The sequence below is a fragment of the Lepidochelys kempii genome, chromosome 1 (genome assembly GCF_965140265.1).
Source record: "Lepidochelys kempii isolate rLepKem1 chromosome 1, rLepKem1.hap2, whole genome shotgun sequence".
NCBI lineage: Eukaryota > Metazoa > Chordata > Testudines > Cheloniidae > Lepidochelys > Lepidochelys kempii.
In genome coordinates this window covers 171270813-171290300 of record NC_133256.1, presented here as the reverse complement: position 1 = coordinate 171290300, position 19488 = coordinate 171270813, and the positions used below count along the sequence as shown (strand labels likewise).

At 40.8% G+C, this 19488-nt stretch overlaps 1 protein-coding gene across 4 annotated transcripts in view; it reads left to right on the top strand.

Moving 5' to 3' along the window:
- NCAM2 (neural cell adhesion molecule 2) overlaps positions 1-19488 on the top strand; it is a 557227-nt gene that overhangs the window by 458904 nt on the left and 78835 nt on the right. For all 4 annotated transcript variants that reach the window (XR_012161242.1, XM_073363287.1, XM_073363298.1 and 1 more), the window contains exons 13-14: positions 9582-9701; positions 15287-15408. Coding sequence is in view for 3 of the 4 variants with exons in the window: in XM_073363287.1 (XP_073219388.1) it covers positions 9582-9701; positions 15287-15408 (242 nt within the window). In the remaining variant the exon portion in view is untranslated. The remainder of the gene's footprint in view (positions 1-9581; positions 9702-15286; positions 15409-19488) is intronic.

The following is a 19488-nucleotide window of genomic DNA, read 5'->3' as shown; positions in this document are numbered from 1 at the left end:
GATATCTACAAGCCTTCTCAATGTAAAGAAGATTGTGACCAGAATCCTAAGGGTAATTGAGAGACCCTTATTTCTACACATTGGAGCTCTGCACCAGTGTGATTGATATTTGGAATTTTTAGGACAGTGCAGAAATGGGCCTTCAGGAGCTCTGCAACACTCAGGTCACTAGCAGCTGAAGAAGGAGGGAGTGAGTTCATACATATAAACTCCAACCCTTTTGCATATCTTAGTCCCTCTCTTCCCTGTGGAAGTCTTGTTGAGTTACCATGAAGCAGCAGTAACCCCGGCCATCTATGTCCTCTTGCAATCCCAAGGTTCTGTGAGAGTACAGAGAAGACTGAGAATGGGGCCAGAACGTGTTCCACTGGGGGGTGAGTGCAGTGCTTCTCTGCCCCCCCCTCCCCCATTACTCTGGCATAGGGAGAGATGGCTCAGCTTCAAAACTGACAGCTGGTTCCCATCTCTCTTCAGACCACTCGTCTGTCCCTCAGCTAAGTAACAAAATGAGAGATTCTGACCTACCCCCCCCCCACCCCTGCCCCGGCTTAGATGTGCAGGGAGGCAGCAAGGGAGTGGGCAGTGGCAGAAGCAGAGCATAGAGAGTGGCAGCTGCAGAAGAGGGAGCCCCTCTCAAGATTTACGTACTATGTTCAGACACAGAGTCAAGTCAGGTCAGGGAAAGCTGGCTGGTTCTATTCATGTGTTTTTCCTTACTGTTATCACAGTCAAGTGATTTAAATCAAGTACAGTGATATGAAGAAAGCAATAGCTAAGAAAACCTACACCAACAAACAACTGAAGCAGTGAACTGTGGACACCTAGAAGGGACTGTTTCCTATTTGCAAGAAATATTTTAACAGTGCTCCAAAAAGATTTTACTAAGGATGAAAGCAACGGGAAACTGCACAACATGAAAGGCAGTGCCTAAAAGGAAATTTCAGTATGTTTGTGTAATGTTTAAATTTGGAATATGTTTCTAAATGTCCTTGGATAACTAAAGTCAGATGCCCCAGTTACATGATTCTTGACAATCACCATTTAAGAGTCAGGTTCTACTAAATTTACTCTGAGTTAGTCTCTGACAACACAAATAATCCCACTTCTTAGGACTGTTCACCAAGTAAACTACTATTCAATGTAAGGGTGGCGGAATCAAGTTCTAAACCATTAATTGATTTAACTGTCCTTTATTATTTGATGCAACAATTTGAAAAAAAAAAAGACCTGATAACAATAAGAGACATCACTAATAAGGAACATTAGCAGCTTTTTATTTTTCGTCTATATTCTATAAACCTTTGGAGCAATTGTATGTTTCCTCATTTTTCTTCTTATTGTCTTTTCCACACATCATCTGAAATGCAGCTCATGAACGTATTTTTGTATTTCATCCAGGCTAGCTGAACAATTCACTGACCACATATAACACAGATCCATCTAAATAGGTTTGTTTCTGTTCTCAGATTATGGTTCTGTTTATGTCTCCAGGTTCACTGAATTGTTTGCTGAGCCATGATTTGGAGTAAATATAGTTGAAAGTTGCTCTTTGAACAAAATGAAATGGAAAATGAAAATATGAATATAAATAAGTCTCCTCATGCAAACCTAATTCTTGCTAATAAGAAACTATATCCTAAAGAATGTTTTAAGGACAGCACAATTGCTTTCTTGATACTAATGTTGACTCAGTTGTGTTGAATGAACCAGACATGCCAAACTCATAAAAAAAAACAAAACAGAATATGGGCTTGTGAGTTGCTTTTTGGCTTGTACTTGTTTGGCATGTAGCTTGTTGCAGCTTGTTGCTGCTTCTTTTTGATCGGCTCCTGGCAAGTGGGGACAAGTGGGGACAAGGGTGGGGAGAGAGTCGGGGTGAACAGCGGGCCCACCACAGTCCCAGGCTGCACACTGGGGGGATCTAGTCACGTAGAGTCTTGGGGTTTTTAGTGATTGGCTTGTTTTGGACTTGTTTTAAAATGGGATTAGCTTGATTTTTGGCTTATTGTGAAAGTCAGGATGCTTATTTACTGCATGAAAGTAGTGGAATGAACCCCTGTTTTCAACTCCATTATGAAATCCTGATAATTCTGGATTGATATCTGGGCTATTCCATGTGTTTGCTTCACAATATATGGGTGGTGTCCTTGAATGGTATATAGAGAAAACAGATAAATGCTAGACTTGAGTAAAAATCTACTGTCTCAGGAATTCAGTGTTGTGATTTTTAAATAAAGATTGGGCCCTCTCTAAATAAAGCATATTACTGTAGTTTAAATCCAAGTTAGAGTACAGCATTTATAGAACCAGCCAGTTGTATTCATTAAACATTATTAGCTATTGTGTACATTGAGTTTGAGCCACTGCCCATCAATGTAAAGACTTACCCTGACTTCTTTTTCTTTTGGATCAGGTCCTAACATTATTCTTCATTTTCTTTAATTTCTGGCTCTTCAAATTTTTATAACAGTAATTGTTCCACTTGTGTATTATTAGCATTTCTTATTAGATTTAATTCAATGAAAAGATGCATCAAAGATGATCCCTGAGCTATCCTCAGGCATGAGGTTCCTGCAGTTTCTTTAGATTCATTTTGTGTACCTGACATCCTGGAATCCTCAAATTACTTAATAATAATGAAAATTAAATATGTGAAGGAAGAAAATATTTAAAGGGTAATTGTGTTTTGGTGACTGTGTACAAAACATTTAATATGCTTTTGCCAAGTGCAGTTTTTTAATCAGTTACAGAAAATTATATTTTAAAATGAAATGATCCATGTAACAGTATATTTGATTCACAGGTAATTAAGCTGTCACTTTTTTTATTTCACCACTGTAATAATTTTACATTATAGTCTACAGATTGGTGCAACTTTTGGACAGAGCCATTATCTCACTGATTTTTATCAGGTCTGCATTTAGTTTTGAATTTTTATTAAACAGAGACAGCATAAGGTCCAAAACTGTTTCCAAGAAAGTGAATGGGAGTTGTGCCATTGATTTCAATGGGATAAGGATTGGACCCTTAGTTATGTTTTTTCTACCAATCTAGTATGCAGCTTGAAATATTTTCCTTATTAAAGTGCAGCACATAGTCTTAGTCAAATTCTGACATTTACAGCCAGATGCTTGAATCATCATTAGTGAAATTAGTTGTTATTTGGGTAAGGCGGACAGATGGAATTGGGACAATGAGACTGTTTCTGAATATGAATCAACACAATTCCTACTATGAAGCAAAATCCCTAAATTTATTTTCTTTCTAATTTATTTCCAATCAGAATACATCCCCTCTCTCTGTTTTGCAAAACTTCTGTGGCCTAGATCAGAAGATCAATCTTCTGAGGGCTAATTTGTTAGAACTTCTGTGAATCATTGGTATAGAGAGGGGGTTTAAGACTTTCCCTCACATATAAACACATAGATCAGACAGGGGACATAATTCTCCAAACGCATAATATTCCAAGGATTGCAGAGAAATTCCTCAAATCTCTTGATATCAACAGAAGGCAGTGACATTTGTACAGATTGCCAGTATTTCAACACTGTCCTCCCAGACCCATTCTTAATGTTGGCATAGTTTGCTCCCTTTTCTTCTCCAGTTGCTTCCCTAGATCTCACACCCTCAGGGGGCTTCACAGCATAGAACCAGTTTACGATTACGTGGGTCGGCATAATCTTACAAAGAAGAGGCCACACAGGTTTCAAGGGAGATGATGCAGTGGAGGGAAGCCTTCCCTTCTTCCTGCCCAACACTGTGGAGCTTGAGAAAAGCAATTTTGTCAGAAGTCAGTAGTCCTGTTTCCCTATTGCCTTGCACCATATGTAGTCACTTACCAGGTGAGGGCAAACAGACTGTAAAACACTACTAAATGAGAACTTTCCACATACTGGCACTGGTGTAGTTCTTTTATGCTTACTTACTACAACGTGCAACATAATGGAGAATCATACCTGGAGATAGGAGAGATGATGTATCCTAGGATCAACCATCCTCTTTGTGACAGAAATTTCTCCCATTTAATGGAAATTCTGCAGTGCTCCCACCTTCTAAGATATGCATCTGAGAGCATGGTCTGACTCTGGTTTTGTAGCTAGCGGTAGGTTCCACTTGATTCTGGAAGTTATCAAAACAGAAGATTAATTTCACATAGCAGTTACTTAACTTTTGTCTAGGATTTTTTATGCTATTTACTTCTTCAGTGAATTAGAAACAGAGACCAGAAGAAAGCTGTTCTGTGCAACAGCTAAGTCCACAATCTTCTCAGTGTATTAATGTATACAATATTTCTATTAACTGTCCTCATAAAAGTATCTACTGTGGGATTAAATGTACTATAACTGTATTATTTGTACCCTAGCTTTCCTTTGTTGGGTGATGATTTATGTTATCTGTGGCAATCACAAGGGAGTCCTTATGCTATGCAGTCTTGTGGGGGCGGAGGGTGGGTGTCAATTTAATATGACTATAAAACCTAAATAATTCTATTCTCCTATCCTATTATGATAACCAAGCAATATAAACAACCTAATCTTGGTACCAGAAAATCTTTTTAAAAAATGTGGTTAGATTTATGACACCATTTGTTTCACTGCTAACCTTGCAGTAGCACTCTTTGCACTTTATATAAATGCACTATTCTGCTTCATAGCCATTAAAATCCTGTGATAATGAACAAGACTTCTCAAGCTGAAACATTTATGGACTGCAGCTGAAATATTGTTTGACTTTTACACGCAGAGACTGATTTTTTTTTCCTTTTCCTTTCTTGCTTTCTCTATTTTAAGTGTAACATCCCTTGTAGCTTTTCTCCTAACATTTTGGGTCACACTCCTCTTGCACAAGGCCTTTCTAATCCTTCAGAGCTATTGGCTGGCACCATATGACTTGCACACCAATAGCTAACTCCTTACCAGCGGGAATAACAAGGCCAGGGCAGTTTAGGGTGTCTGTACCATATTTATAGGTCCAATAATGCCTTCAAAACCTGAGAAGCTCTTCTTCCCCCAGCAGAGTAATTGCTCAATATGTATGACTTGACATGAATAAGGCCTACCCCTGTTGAGCAATTACTCTGTTAGTAATCCCAGCAAAGTGAATGAGTCTGCCAGCGGAGCAGAGTAAGATGCTATTTAATGCATCCCACTATTTGCGAGTCATATATGACAAACGCTAGTCACATCACTTAGAGCACTTGTGGATAATGCTCAGCGGCTATAGGGAGGTGGGCAACATACCTTCAATAGAATAGAATAGAATGTAAGTAAGGATGGCAGAAGGTGGCCCTAAATTACTGCTGGTCTTCGGGACATGATCCTGTTGCCAACAGTATCATGCATGTATATAGTAAATGGTGCACACATTAGTAAAACTTCTTCTGGGTTTATTTTAGTTTGTGGAGATGCTTTGCAAATGTAAACCTTAGCACTGATGCCTGTGAAAGTTTGCCCAGGTGACCATTGATAAAAATCCTGAGTCATTCACAGTCACCTAGGACTGGCCGTTGGAGACTATAAACCCTGTTTAAGGAGAGAACAAGATCAATTTGAAGTTGGAGAGAGAGGAACTGGGCATTATTTTACTCAGATTCCACTGCAATGGGTGCATACATTATACATTTTTGATAATTACTGTATTTAATAATGCTCTCCCATCCCCATTGTTTCATTACAAAGTAATAAACTGCATTATCTGGCAATGGAACCATCATTTCTTTGAGATCCTATTAAGCCCTGGACATTCTACCCTTCAGTAGTTGGATAGTTCCTGTAGTTACCACCACCTGCCTATTACTCTAGTGCTTGTTTTCTGCTTAACGAAAGTAAGGGGTTCTACAAAATATTATAGTTTGTGCTAATTTCTTCCTTTTTTCTAAGAATACAATCATAAAACAGTCAAGGGCTACATCATACCCTCAGATTTTTAAGCAGAACTTTCCATCGATGCCAAGGCTTGGGGCCAGATTATGCTGTCAGATTTCAAGCATATTGTTTTCATAAAGCTGTTTTTCAGATCAAGGTATCTGATGTACAGTGGTATGTAGGAGATTCAAATGTAGGCCGTGGTCCTTTAAGCATTGAAGACATGAATAGTTTTGCTCATTTCAGTAGTCCCATAGACTCAATCATGTGTGTAAGTATCTGCAGGCTTGGGTGCTTGGATTTTATGGGGTTGTTAACACGCTAGGATTTTATAAAGGGCAGACTCATAGCCACATTTTAATGCTGTTTAAATTTTAAAAACATTTGCCGTTCCACTAATTTTTTGTGTGCCCGAAGGTTTATTCTGAATGCCCTTATTCAGATGTGGAAAGCAGTCATGGCTCAAAGGCACATCAAACAGTGCTGCTGCTTATTCTACTCTTTTAATTTCATCTTGCTATGGTTGAATGCTATATATTGTAAAATTACACTTGTTCTGAAAATATGAATATTCTCATCCAATGTCTTTATTTTTTCAATAGATAATTGCTAATAATTTAGTTTATTTCTTAAAAAAATATGAAAGAATGACAAAACTAAGGAATGCTGTCAGACGTAACTCTGCAGCTTTGTTTGTGAGAAAATGATCACCATGTGTCAATGACTAATTCATATAATATGCTCATAATAAAGTGTGAAATGTGTAAATTCCTGTTTTCCAAAACTCATTAAACTCATTTAGATCCACTTGTAATGGGGCTTCTATCTACTACAGAAAACAAGAGGCATCCAAAATAGACAGGATAATAAATATGGAGTCAATAAAATAACAAAAGTAATAACAGAAACAATATGTGTTCAGGATAAATAAAACTTTAAAAATGATACTAAATCAACCATTGAAATACTTCACCATTGCAAGAAAGAAAGAAAGAAAGAAAGAAAGAAAAAGGCTCCCTGGCACAGTGACTCCAATGGAGTTGCACTACCAAAGACTTGTGGCTGCCCCTCAAAGGTGACTGCACAATAAAGAGAATACAGCCCTAGCTCTACAGGGTAGGTGAGGGTTGATGTGCTTCTCTTGCAGCACATCAAATCTCCATCCTTTTTCCCCATGTGGATCTGAACCCTGGGAGGGAACAGGGAACTTTATTGTCAGGGCAACTGAGTATCCCTTCTATGTAGGCACAGGGAAATCATGTTCTGTGGATTCCTGTTGTGTTCAAGTCTCAAGGCACATATGTGACATCAATAACATTTGCATTGATCATGCCAAGTCTTTTCATAATATACTGTACTGTGTTTCCAGAGAGAATCTGAAATCCAACTCTTTTGTAGATTATATTGCTGATTTGCTGTACCTTGTCTCTATGTTTGTATTATTAGGAGTATAGTTCATTTCATGCAACTTTTTTACTGTTCTAAGCATGTGCTTATAATTTCATCCTGAAGTACAGCTACAGTTCTAGAGTCAAGCTTGGTTTGCATGGAATACTCAGGCTAGGGTTTGATTTTCCCTTCTAATACATGGCACTTACTGATGCACATCTTGGGTAATCAGCTCTTGCTCTTTTAAGTGCTCTTCAACAGCTGGCTGAAGATATTAGGTGACATATTTATGTATCTAAGGTTAAGGTGCCAACCTTCTTTTCTGAATCATTTGTTGAGAATGTCCCTGAGTGCCTTGGCTTGTACGCATTCCATAGACCTCTCTTCAAGAATCTACAGATGGGATCAGTTAACTTTCAAATTCTTGATATTAGGACTTAGAAAATTTCTTCTGCTCTTGACAAGAATCTTCTCTCTTTAGAGGTTTGTTAGTAAAACAAAGTGGAATTTCCACAGCATGGCAAATGGATAATTTACATTCAAAGGGCAAGGGTGGACACTGTGCTCTGTCTTCGGAGACCACGCTTCAGCTTACATTGTGAGGGAGCTGGTGATGGATACAGACATGTCTGAAAAACTTTTCTAATACCCTGAGTCAGGGAGGACCTGGTGTGGACAGGAGGCAATGAGGGAAGCCCAAAACACATGCATCACAGGAATGGGGGGTGCTATCTCCCCACCCAACTTTGGTGCTTTGCCCAGCCATCGGCTGGGCAATAGGAATGGGGTCAGGTGACTGGCTGCCAGGTGCCTCCCCCCTTTGCCTCTTTAAATTATCTCAGGCTTTTCAAAAGACTCTTACTCTCCAGTTCATTCCCTGCCCTCCTCCCTCCCCTCTCCCAATTGTAGGTTAGAGGGTATACCGCATATGATGCTGTGGCCCGATTGATCACTCATTTTTAGGAATCAGGAAGGAATTTTTCTCCTAGGACCAAATTGCCATGTGGTTTGGTGGGTTGTTTTGCTCTTCTTGCAGCCTCCTGGAGGCACAATTAGATTGGGAACAAAAGGATTCAAAGTTCATACAGTGTTGTTAAGACTATTGACTTGTTGTAACTTGTAGCTGGTGTGCAGTGTGGGTACAGGATAAACGGGATAGCTCTCAGAGGTAAATGAGACCTTGGATTTCATTGCTGGATCTTGCACATGTGGGGAGGAGATCTGAAGTCTTTGCAGAATGAAGTTCCCTCCCAGCCTTGTGGCCTCTGTTTCTCCATCCTCCTCATTATGTGGGATGGTGGTGAGAGGTTTCACCCCAACTCGTTGTTTGGTTTGTGGCTGAAGCCCTGTAACTAGCTTTACTCAAATAACTCCCTGTTATGTTGGAGCTAGGGGTGAGCAGGGTAGTCCCCTCCCTAAGGTATAATTAATAAACTTGCAGCCTGCAGTTTAAACCCATTTCAAGTGTTTGTCATTCACTTGCTTATTTGTCCCGCTCAATTTACAGCAGCTGATAATGGTCCCAAGGAAGGCACTACAGCAGTCAGTTTTCAGTTGGAAGTAAGGGAGCCCATGACCTCTTTTCCAGATCTGCATCTTCCATACAGGTGGCCAGGAGTGGGAGGATGCCAGAATAACCACTGAAGCAGCCCCACGCCACCTGACGGTATGTCTACACAGCAATTAAACACCTGCGGCTGACATGGGTCAGTTGACTCACAGGGCTCATGTTGCAGGGTTGTAAAATAGCTGTGTAGACATTTAGGATGGAGGCCAACCTCTGGGACACGACAATGGGGGAGGGTCCCAGATCCCAGTATCCAGCCCAAGTGTCTACACAGCCATTTTTAGCTCTGTAGCACAAGCCCGAGTCAGCTGATGTGGGCCAACCACGGCCATGCCGGGGTCTTTTATTCTATTGTAGACATAGCCTGTGTGTCCCTTCAGTGGGGCCATCATCCAATGGTGTCTTGGGCAACTGTTTGTCAATGGAGTTGTCCCAGTCTTACTGGGGAATCAGGCCCGGCATCTCATAGAAATGTGAAGCACTACCAAGCTCTTTATATTTGCACCTGACTTCTGTAAATCCTACACTAACGTCCGCAGATGGCATAACTTATTTAATTGCAGCAAAATTTGTGTAGTAACAAAACCAATTGGAACTATTAGCATTGAACCAGATGACTATTTTTCACTTTTGTAAATAAAACAGTGTAAAATTAGACTCCTAATTTCAAAGCCAATTAATTACAAAATGGCCTTGGAAATGTTATTGTCTTAATCGTTTTGTCAATTTTTGTTTCACCGCTTTCTTTCCTTTCCTTTTAGCAATGGTTGTTCTTAGCAATCTGGAACCGAACACAACATATGAAATCAAGGTTGCAGCTGTAAATGGAAAAGGACAAGGAGAATATAGCAAAATTGAGATCTTTCAGACTTTACCTGTTCGTGAGTAATGCCTTTGTTTTTAAATGAAAAGTTAGTTTATTTGTACTCTTGTAAGCCTATTTTACCTCTAGTTCAGCTCATAATTTCAAAAATGATTCACTATGAGTAAAATGCACAGTTTACAATACCACATTCCCCTAGATCAGGGATCAGCAACCTTTGGCATGCAGCCCACCAGGGTAATGCAGGGTAAGCCCCCTGGTGGGTAGGGTCAGTTTGTTTACCTTCTGCATCCACAGGTTTGGCTGATCGCAGCTCCCACTGGCTGCGGTTCACTGTCCCAGGCCAATGGGGGCAGTGGGAAGCGGCAGCCAGCACATCCCTCGGCGGAAGCCACTTTCTGCAGCCCCCATTGGCCTGGAGTGGCAAACTGCAGCCAGTGGGAACTGTGATTAGCCAAACCTATGGATGCGGCAGGTAAACAAACCAGCCCGGCCCACCAGGACCGCGTGCCAAAGATTGCCTGGCGGGCCGCATGCCAAAATTGCCAATCCCTGCCCCAGATTATGATGATCCCAGAAATCACATTTTCAGGTCATTTTGATGACCCTATATTGGAAAATTTCTCTAGTTATTTATATTTATCAGAATATTAGAAAAAAAGTCTCTTAAATGTTTTATCCTGGAGAATATAATGTTAAAGCATATGAGCCTAAATTCTGTTCTCATTTATACCCATGCTGTACCGCTGACTTTAATGAGAATAGAATGTGGCCATTTCAGTAGAAATTTCCCCCAGCAAATTATCCCTTGCCCATGTTCACTGAAATTCAGATCTCCTTTGTCCCCTGCCTTCCCCATTTCATTGTCTGAGGACTTTATTTATAGTTTATATGTAAATTTCAGGTAAACACATCCCTTTATTTAAGACCTGCTACGTGAGTTTGAACATGCTCCACCAATGTGATTCAGGGGGAATTCATAAAATGATGCCATACACATTTCATCACAATATTATTGACCAGTGAATTATGAGTTTTCAAATGATACTTTACAAGGCATACTTTGTGCAAAGATTATTACAGTAGTGTGTAGGGTGTGAATACAGGATCAATTTGGTCACGCTAGGTCATTCTTAGTCCATGTCCCACAGCTGAATTCAGTGTTCACCTCCATCCAGGCTTTTCCTCAGGGGTCTCTGAATTCCAGTCTCTGCCTCTAGTGTTAGGTCTCTTAACCATACTGAAATATGTCCTCTGGAATCTGGAGAGGTCTGCCACTGCAACTCTTCTCCACAGACAGCAGGTGATCCTTGCTGGGCCGGTATTCTGGCTTGTGTCTGTGGAACTGCTGGCTGAGACCAGGTCCTCTTGAAGGCCTTGTGGCTGCAGCCCTCCATCTAGGAGGCTCTCCTCTCCAGGAGCTTCTCTTACCGGCTGCCTGTGTTGGTAGGTTCCCCAGAGAGCTCTCCTTCTTAGCTCCCCGTTCACTCCTCTGGCTCAGGCTTCCCTTGGGGTTCCCCTCCACAGGAGTCTCCTGTCTCCCGTTGGAGTCCACTCTGGTTGAGCTTGGGTAACCTTTATCAGGTCCAATTGTTTGTTTACTAATCAGCCAACTCTCAATTACCACCAGGGAGGTACTTCATAAAGTAGTCACGGACAGACTGGGCTTTAGAAGCTATCCAGTGACAGATGGCCATGTATAGTGTTTGTTTCTTTGACAAATAGTTATAGCAAAAGGCATATACTGTTGCCATTAGGCCAATTTTTGCCATGCTCATTCACATCGAGTAAAGTTTTCACAATCTGCCATGGGGTTACAACGCCTAGGATACATAAAATCATGTATGGTTTGCAAACTCACAAACATTTCAAAATAATTGTAAAGTTAAAGTAATTCTGAATAGCAGCAGCTTTTATATAACTGTTTATAATTACTTGGGGCCTGGTCCAAAACTCATTGATAAAATTGGAACGATTTTCATTGATTCCAGTGGGTTTTGGATCAGGTCTTTAGTTTGGAAATATTAATACATGTAATTTAAGGTACGTTAGATGCACTCTGATGCCACAGTGATGGGTGCACTTTTGTTTGGAAGGCTATGGGGGAAAGGTTAAATAGATTTGTCAGTACTTTGATATATGTAGTTAGGACCCATTTGTCTTTTCACTGCTGGTGAAGTCAGCATTCGTTTTGGTAGCAGTTTCATAGAAAGCTTTTCAAATTCAGGGTTGTGTGGTTCAGTTATATAGTGCAACAGTTCACAGCAAGTATGACTAATTATCAGTGCATTCATTTCTACATCAAAGTAAATGAAGTTTTTGTTTGGTACAATATGTTAGAATAACAAAGAGTATTAAACAACTGAATTCAAATTTAAATATGTGGTGCTAAAGAGCAAGAACTGAATAATCTAACATGACCATTTTTCACTCTTTTTCTGTTGTCCCATCATGTTCATATTTCTGTTTCTCTTAAAAATACTACTGTACCTACATCACTATCCCAGGGAAGGTTCATATGCTTAATGTTTAATAAGTTTTTTACATCAGTTATCTACATATTCATAATAATAATTATTTTACAAATACACTTACCCATTTTATTACTTTGCTCTAACACTATCTTTAAAGAGAGGCACCGTCAAAGTTGAGTGACCTGAACTATAGCCTGCCTTTAAATTACTTTAAAAAAAAAAACAAAAAAAACCTGGCCTCTTGATACGACCTTACCACATGTTAAGTATTGGGGCCCTTTGTGTGGTTTGTCAGAGAAGGTGTGTTGCCCCTTTAAGGACTAGAGAGCTACCTGCTTGGGAGTCAGGCAGCTCAGTTACAGGTCAATGTGGGAACACAGACCCATGCCCCCCTCCAGGTGACTGGAAGAAAGGGGAACTATTTATGCCCACGTCTCTGCAGCAAAAGGTCCCCTTTTTACCTGGACCAAGCTGAACAGCTTCCACCTGTGGCAGTAGTTAAAATACAGGTTTCTTCAGGACCTGCTGTGTGACCATTACACTAGTTGCTCCTTTCTTGGAGGTCTGGGAAGGAATTTTCGCCCTCACCAAGATGGAGTGGGTTTTTCACAAGCCCCACAGCAGGTTGGAGGCTTAGTGGGGGCAAAAAACAAAAGGGGGTTAGGCTATGAAGTCACAACTCATTGTGTAAGCTGGGGATATATCCAGTGCAGGAATTCTGTGACAGGGCACTCTACTCATTGCTGGATGGTGCCTCCTCCTGGCCACTCTGGGGATTAGCAATGTGAGGTAGAAGCCCCTTCCTGTAGTTGCACCCTATCTCTCTGTCACTTTATCTTGGTCTGCAGCTCCTCTCTCACTCCAGGAGCTGCTGCTGCTTCTTTTGTGATTCAGCCCTCTGGCCAGGTCATTAATTGGGTTCCCTTTCTGGGAACCCTTTAAAAGTCTCTTCTGTCCACCTTGCATCAGGCAGTCCTCATGCCTGCTGTTCTGACCCTGTCATTCCCACAGTGACTCAGGCAGTCTTTCTGATCACTGCCAGTATCACTCTGCAGTGGTTGGTAAAGGAACCCAGGCCAACCCTCTACTCTGGTTTCCAGACTAGGGCCCTGTAGTGAACAGTTAAGATGTGTAGCTCCACCATCTTACTGCTCTCACCTCTGGCCTCTTCTTCCCTTCCTTCTCCCTTATCTCAGGGAGGAGGACTGCAGGCTTCCTGCTTGATGCCTTCCACATTGTTGCTAACCTCGAGGCTTTGTAGAAGCCCCACCTGTTGCCTCATAGGTGAGCGTTCTTCTAATTAGCTTCCTCCAGCTTAAGTCTCCCCCATTTGCATCCGAATTGATTGATTGGGCCCACTTGGACTAATTCAGCCCTCTCAGGGCCAGTGTGGGGAATATGTCTTATCACAGATTCTATAGGGAATGGATATGGTGCTCAGACAGAATGAATTGGAAAATAATTTAGAGGAGGTATTCTTTAAAGGAGCAAAAACAGGGGGGTGGTCCTGGGCTCATATGATTGGTATATCGGGAGCCAACCCCCCTCCCATTTTAGACCCCTTACTCTTCATCCAAGGAAGTGTGGTGAGTTGCAGCAGCAAGTTGGCTGGGGACCAGGATGAGTAAGAGGAAGAGCTGCCAGCAGCCCTCTGGGTATATGTTAATAATTATGGAATTACCTGCACTGTACAATTTTTTCAGTTGGATACTCCCAGACATTTAGGAATAAAGTTTCAGCCTAATTAAATTACATTCAGTGTCTCCAGCTTTTTTTCACAGCAGGTCTCTCAAGAAAGCTGCACATATTTAGCCTCTCTTCTTGATGACCTGAGAAAAACAGGCCTAAGACACGTGTTTTATTTTTACATTCACAATTGCACTATCATCCCACCCTTTTGCTCAGCCAACCTGCTTCATTTTGTGGTGAAGAAAAGGTATTGAATAGAGGTAGTTAATAAATGCTAATAGTTTTTGAGGAAAAATTTTGAAAGAAAATATTTCCCCCAAATTTCCTGTGATTTGTTTTTCAAATTTTCACTGAAAAACCAAAAGTTAAAAAATATTTTGACTAAAAATGTTCCATTTTAGAAAACAGGTTTTTTTTCCTTTTCTTAGTTGAAAAAATCTAAGAACAATTAGAAAGAAAAAAAAAATGATTACCTTAAAAAACAAAAATAATTTGAAAAACAGCTTTCAGGCAAAACTTTAAACAGGTCTAGTAGTGAAATATACAAGAATCTTGCCCTCTGAAGCATTCCAGGAGTAAGTTTCTTTTTTATGGCAGTGCCCTGTTTTTTCCTGGAAGGGATCAGATACTTAGAGTAAAGATATGATGGAACATGCACTTGTGCTCCAGCAGACCATAACACAGCTCTCTCCTTTTAGCAGTGGCAGTACTCTTGAGTCCTGTATTTATGCTCTGGTTTAAAACGTACTCTGATCAAAATTTCAGCACAAATGTTCCTATTATAATAGAACCTACTTGTAAGAAACAACAGAGACAACATCAAAGGATGGGTTTATTATAAAAATAGAGTGTATTTGAAGTAAAATTTCATACATTTCAAGATCTTACAAAATGCTTTTCTTCAAATTCATTCTTAATAAAATGATAGTATTCTATAATCTAAAAGAGCCTCGGGTTTGCTTTGGGACAGTTTATTGCTACTGTTTATGACACTTTATTGTCCATTAATAATGATTTAGATTCCACCAATGGGACTTAAGCACATGCTTTAAGTTAAGGATGCGTATAACGATTTGCTGAATAGCATGGGATTACTTATGTGCTTAAAATTAACCAGCTGCTTCTCTAAATTAGTGTCTGCATAAGGAGTCATTTCTTAAACAAGTTAAATTTGAAAGGATAAGAAATATCAAATCACAGAGACTGAGACTATTTTTATTCTAAATCCCTTTTATTTTTAGTGTACAAGTCTTTTATATGTTTTGTAACAAACGTGACAGCACTGATGCCAGGATGATCATTAAGTATCATTAAGTATGTTACAGAAATCTTGAAAACATCCTGTTTGATTATGAAGGTTTTGATTAATAATATTAATTAAACAAACAGTAGAAATAATACATATAAAATAGAAATATTGAATTTCTCTTCTTCTCTTCCCTCCCCCCCCCCCCCCTCCCCCGGCCACCCCAATACTCAGGTGAGCCAAGCCCTCCATCAATTCATGGACAGCCAGGCAGTGGAAAGAGCTTTAAACTTAGTATAACTAAACAGGATGATGGAGGATCCCCCATATTGGAATATATCGTGAAATACAGAAGTGTAAGTATTCCATTAATCACTGGGGAATATTTTGATCTATATTATGTGTTTTGAATGTTGAGAAGAGGTTTAATGGAAAATGTCAATATTTTGTTTTAAAATAGATTGCTTATTACACAGCTGAAGAAAAACATTTGTATATTTGAAATGTATAGTAGTTATTGTTGATTGATTGGATCACTCCTTTTGATGTGATTTTTAATGCCAGATTAGTATACTAAATGTGTGACTGAAAAGTCAGAAACTTTTCTGAGATTTTGTTTTATTATATGGTAAGTAAAATATTTGTCTTGTTTTCAAATCTAAAAAGTTTAATAAGATAATATAATACGTAAGAGAGAGCTGGTGTTAGATTCCAGAGTATGTGATTAAACAATATTCTGAAACAAAATAATTAGCCTTTTATGGTTGTGTTTATTTGTAGTGTTATACACATGTAAGGGCATCCTAATGTGCTAATGCAACTTAAATCAGCTTAATTGTTCTCTAGGTTAACAGAACTACCATTTGGAAGTTGTCTTGCCATTGTGCATTTTCTACCTTTTCTACACATTTAAAGTTTAGTTTAGATATTCTGATCCACAGATAGATTGCAATGAGGAAGGACTTTCATATATCATAGTAAATGTATCAGCTCTTTAACAGGTAATTATATGATTCTATTGGGTGGATGTCTGATTTTAGTATTTCTTCTCAAATCTAGCAGGTTTAAACAATTCACTCCTCTTTGCCACACAGATCAACTCCTTTTCAATGATGTTTCATATATGATCTTCCCAATATCTTTAACTAAGTAGGTTCTACCACTTATTAATACATTTTGCTAAATAAAGAGTAGTGTTAAAAAAGGTCATGATGTAAAAGGTATGGAGGCACCCCATATATTACACTGTGTATGTAAATTGAAGCACACTTCAGTTAGAGTTAAGTACAAGGTGATCATGCCACCATTTCTTACTGAAAACAAATAAGAATGTGCAGGGGTCGAAACAAGAAGAAAAACACATGGCTTCTTTGCAGGAAGTGACGACATCCCATTCCATCCTATTTTTTCCTGATTTTAAGCACTGAAGTGAAACAAGAAACCATTGTCTTGCTATGCCGAAAGAAGGACAGGAGACATTTGACATGGGTTAAATCAGGCCACAACTTTATTATTAGATGTCTGGGACTACCTGGCAGGTAACAATGCAGGTAACCCCATGTTTATTCCATAAATCCCCGGCTTTTACCAGCTCCCCTTCTTTTTCTCTCCTTGTCCCTCCAGCAAATCCATTGCCAGGACCTTACCATCCATCCCTGCCTCATAGAAGGGTTAAGGTGGGCTATAAGGATGGGGGGATTGGCTGCCGTACCAATCAGAGGAGTCCCCAACTGCCCCCCTGTCAAGGTTCCTCCCCCACTCTGAACTCTAGGGTACAGATGTGGGGACCTGCATGAAAAACCTCCTAAGCTTATCTTTACCAGCTTAGGTCAAAACTTCCCCAAGGTACAAAATATTACACCCGTTATCCTTGGACTGGCCGCTACCACCACCAAACTAATACTGGTTATTGGGGAAGAGCTGTTTGGACGCGTCTTTCCCCCCAAAATACTTCCCAAAACCCTGCACCCCACTTCCTGGACAAGGTTTGGTAAAAAGCCTCACCAGTTTGCCTAGGTGACTACAGACCCAGACCCTTGGATCTTAAGAACAACGAACAATCCTCCCAACACTTGCACCCCCCCTTTCCTGGGAAATGTTGGATAAAAAGCCTCACCAATTTGCATAGGTGACCACAGACCCAAACCCTTGGATCTGAGAACAATGAAAAAGCATTCAGTGTTTTACAAGAAGACTTTTAATAAAAAAAATAGAAGTAAATAGAAATAAAGAAATCCCCCCTGTAAAATCAGGATGGTAGATATCTTACAGGGTAATTAGATTCAAAAACATAGAGAACCCCTCTAGGCAAAACCTTAAGTTACAAAAAAGATACACAGACAGAAATAGTTATTCTATTCAGCACAATTCTTTTCTCAGCCATTTAAAGAAATCATAATCTAACACATACCTAGCTAGATTACTTACTAAAAGTTCTAAGGCTCCATTCCTGGTCTATCCCTGGCAGAAAAAAGCATACAGACAGACACAGACCCTTTGTTTCTCTCCCTCCTCCCAGCTTTTGAAAGTATCTTGTCTCCTCATTGGTCATTTTGGTCAGGTGCCAGCGAGGTTACTTTTAGCTTCTTAACCCTTTACAGGTGAGAGGAGCTTTCCCCTGGCCAGGAGGGATTTCAAAGGGGTTTACCCTTCCCTTTATATTTATGACACCCCCTCATTCATTCCTTTAATGAACGCCTCTTTTTAAGTCCTTTTCCAAGCCATTTATCCGGTCACTGTATACCTTTCCTATGGAGGACTGGACATCTACCACAAGGAGGCACCAGCATTTAGCATGGCTGCCTCCTCCCCATACCCAGTCGGGTTCCCAGACATCTCCTAATGCCATCTTTTATATCTGTTAAAAACAGGACAGCACCTAAGTCAGACAGGTGAACCCCATGCTTCCGAAACAATGCTGCTGCCCCATATACTATACCAGGATGTGAAATTACTGTCCCTCCTATGGTCCCAAGGAGTTTGGCCACCTCTCTGTTCACATATCTCCTTGCCTTGTTCACACTGTGGGGCTCATGGCTCCCCCGCCAGACCCTGCACTGAAGGATGTCTGACCAAATCATGTTAACTCCTGGAAAAAGTTCAAGGATCAGCCCCAAGTCCCTTCTTGTTCTGAGCATTAGTTCCACCTCTTTAAGCATTCCCAAATCGTTTTCCCCAAGATGCACCACAATTATGTCTGGAGGGCCACTGACCGGCCTGCACAGCATATAGCATTGGTATTAGTTGATCCCAAAACATGCTCTTCCTTGCATGCCAACTGAGTATCGCCTCATCACTGAAGCCCAGCTGCAAACCCTTGGGCAACCTGAACACATGCCTATGGGTCCAAAAGACAATACTATGCCCACAGATCCATCTTCATGACTGGTCGTCCAATATTTGTAATGAGATTACGAGAAATTAATGCTGACTTGCCGCCTGAGGTCTGACATACGTTCGGTACACAACTGAATGCCAACGCCCAATTGCCTGGGTTGCCTCTGCTCCCATACCTAGCTGTGCTGCTGCCATTGCTGCCCTGATTCTGAATGAGGGGGATCCCAATTCATGGGCTGGCAGCCCCATCCTCATTAGCCCCCATCTCAACACAGTAACAAATTGATATGCTGTGAGGGGACTCCCCTCACCATGCATAAAAAGGGACCTTCCCCCTTTGGCCTTATAACCCTGTCGGCCTTCAAAGCCTGAACTGGGCAGATCCAGGCTCACCACCCTGCTGGAAGATCACAGATTCACCCCAGCTGAGTTGAGCTGTCTTTGACCGTCGCAAGTGCTACATTTTTGAATGCTCATGCCATTGTATATCCCGCAGTTGCAAAGCCATTCCGGTTGAGTCCCTACCGGATCCAGGTACTAGCTCACTGATCTTGAAAGCACCAAAAAATGCTGTCAAGAATGCAGCCCTGAACAAGGCTGCCTCCTGTCCATTACGACATACATAGCCAAGGATCTGCATAAGATTCCTAAGTATGTAAACCATGAGGGGACAACAACAACAATCCACCCTGCGGCCACCAGTACGTGACCACCCAGCCAAAAACCTTCAAACAAAAAAACACTGCAAGGATTAGGATAACCATTTAGCCTACTGATGAATGTAATGGCAGAAAGGCAATTTGAGATTGTGGAGGATGCCAGTTGACAGCATGTTGCGAATGACAGCATGTACCGCAGCACCGGTTCCTCTGTAAAGGGCCGTATTGATGACCGGCCTTCCTGATCCCGAAATTGCATGGAATCATTAAAACTTCTCTCACAGCCCTGCCACGTTGCACGGAGCAACTGATCTCCACAACACCCTGACAACCATTCTTTGCCAAGGTTCCATAGTGCCAGGGGCATCTGCCTGGGTTCTCGGCTGGCTCCTGGTGCCAACTCCAGAAGACTGTGGAGCTGAAAATGAGACAAGGTGTGTG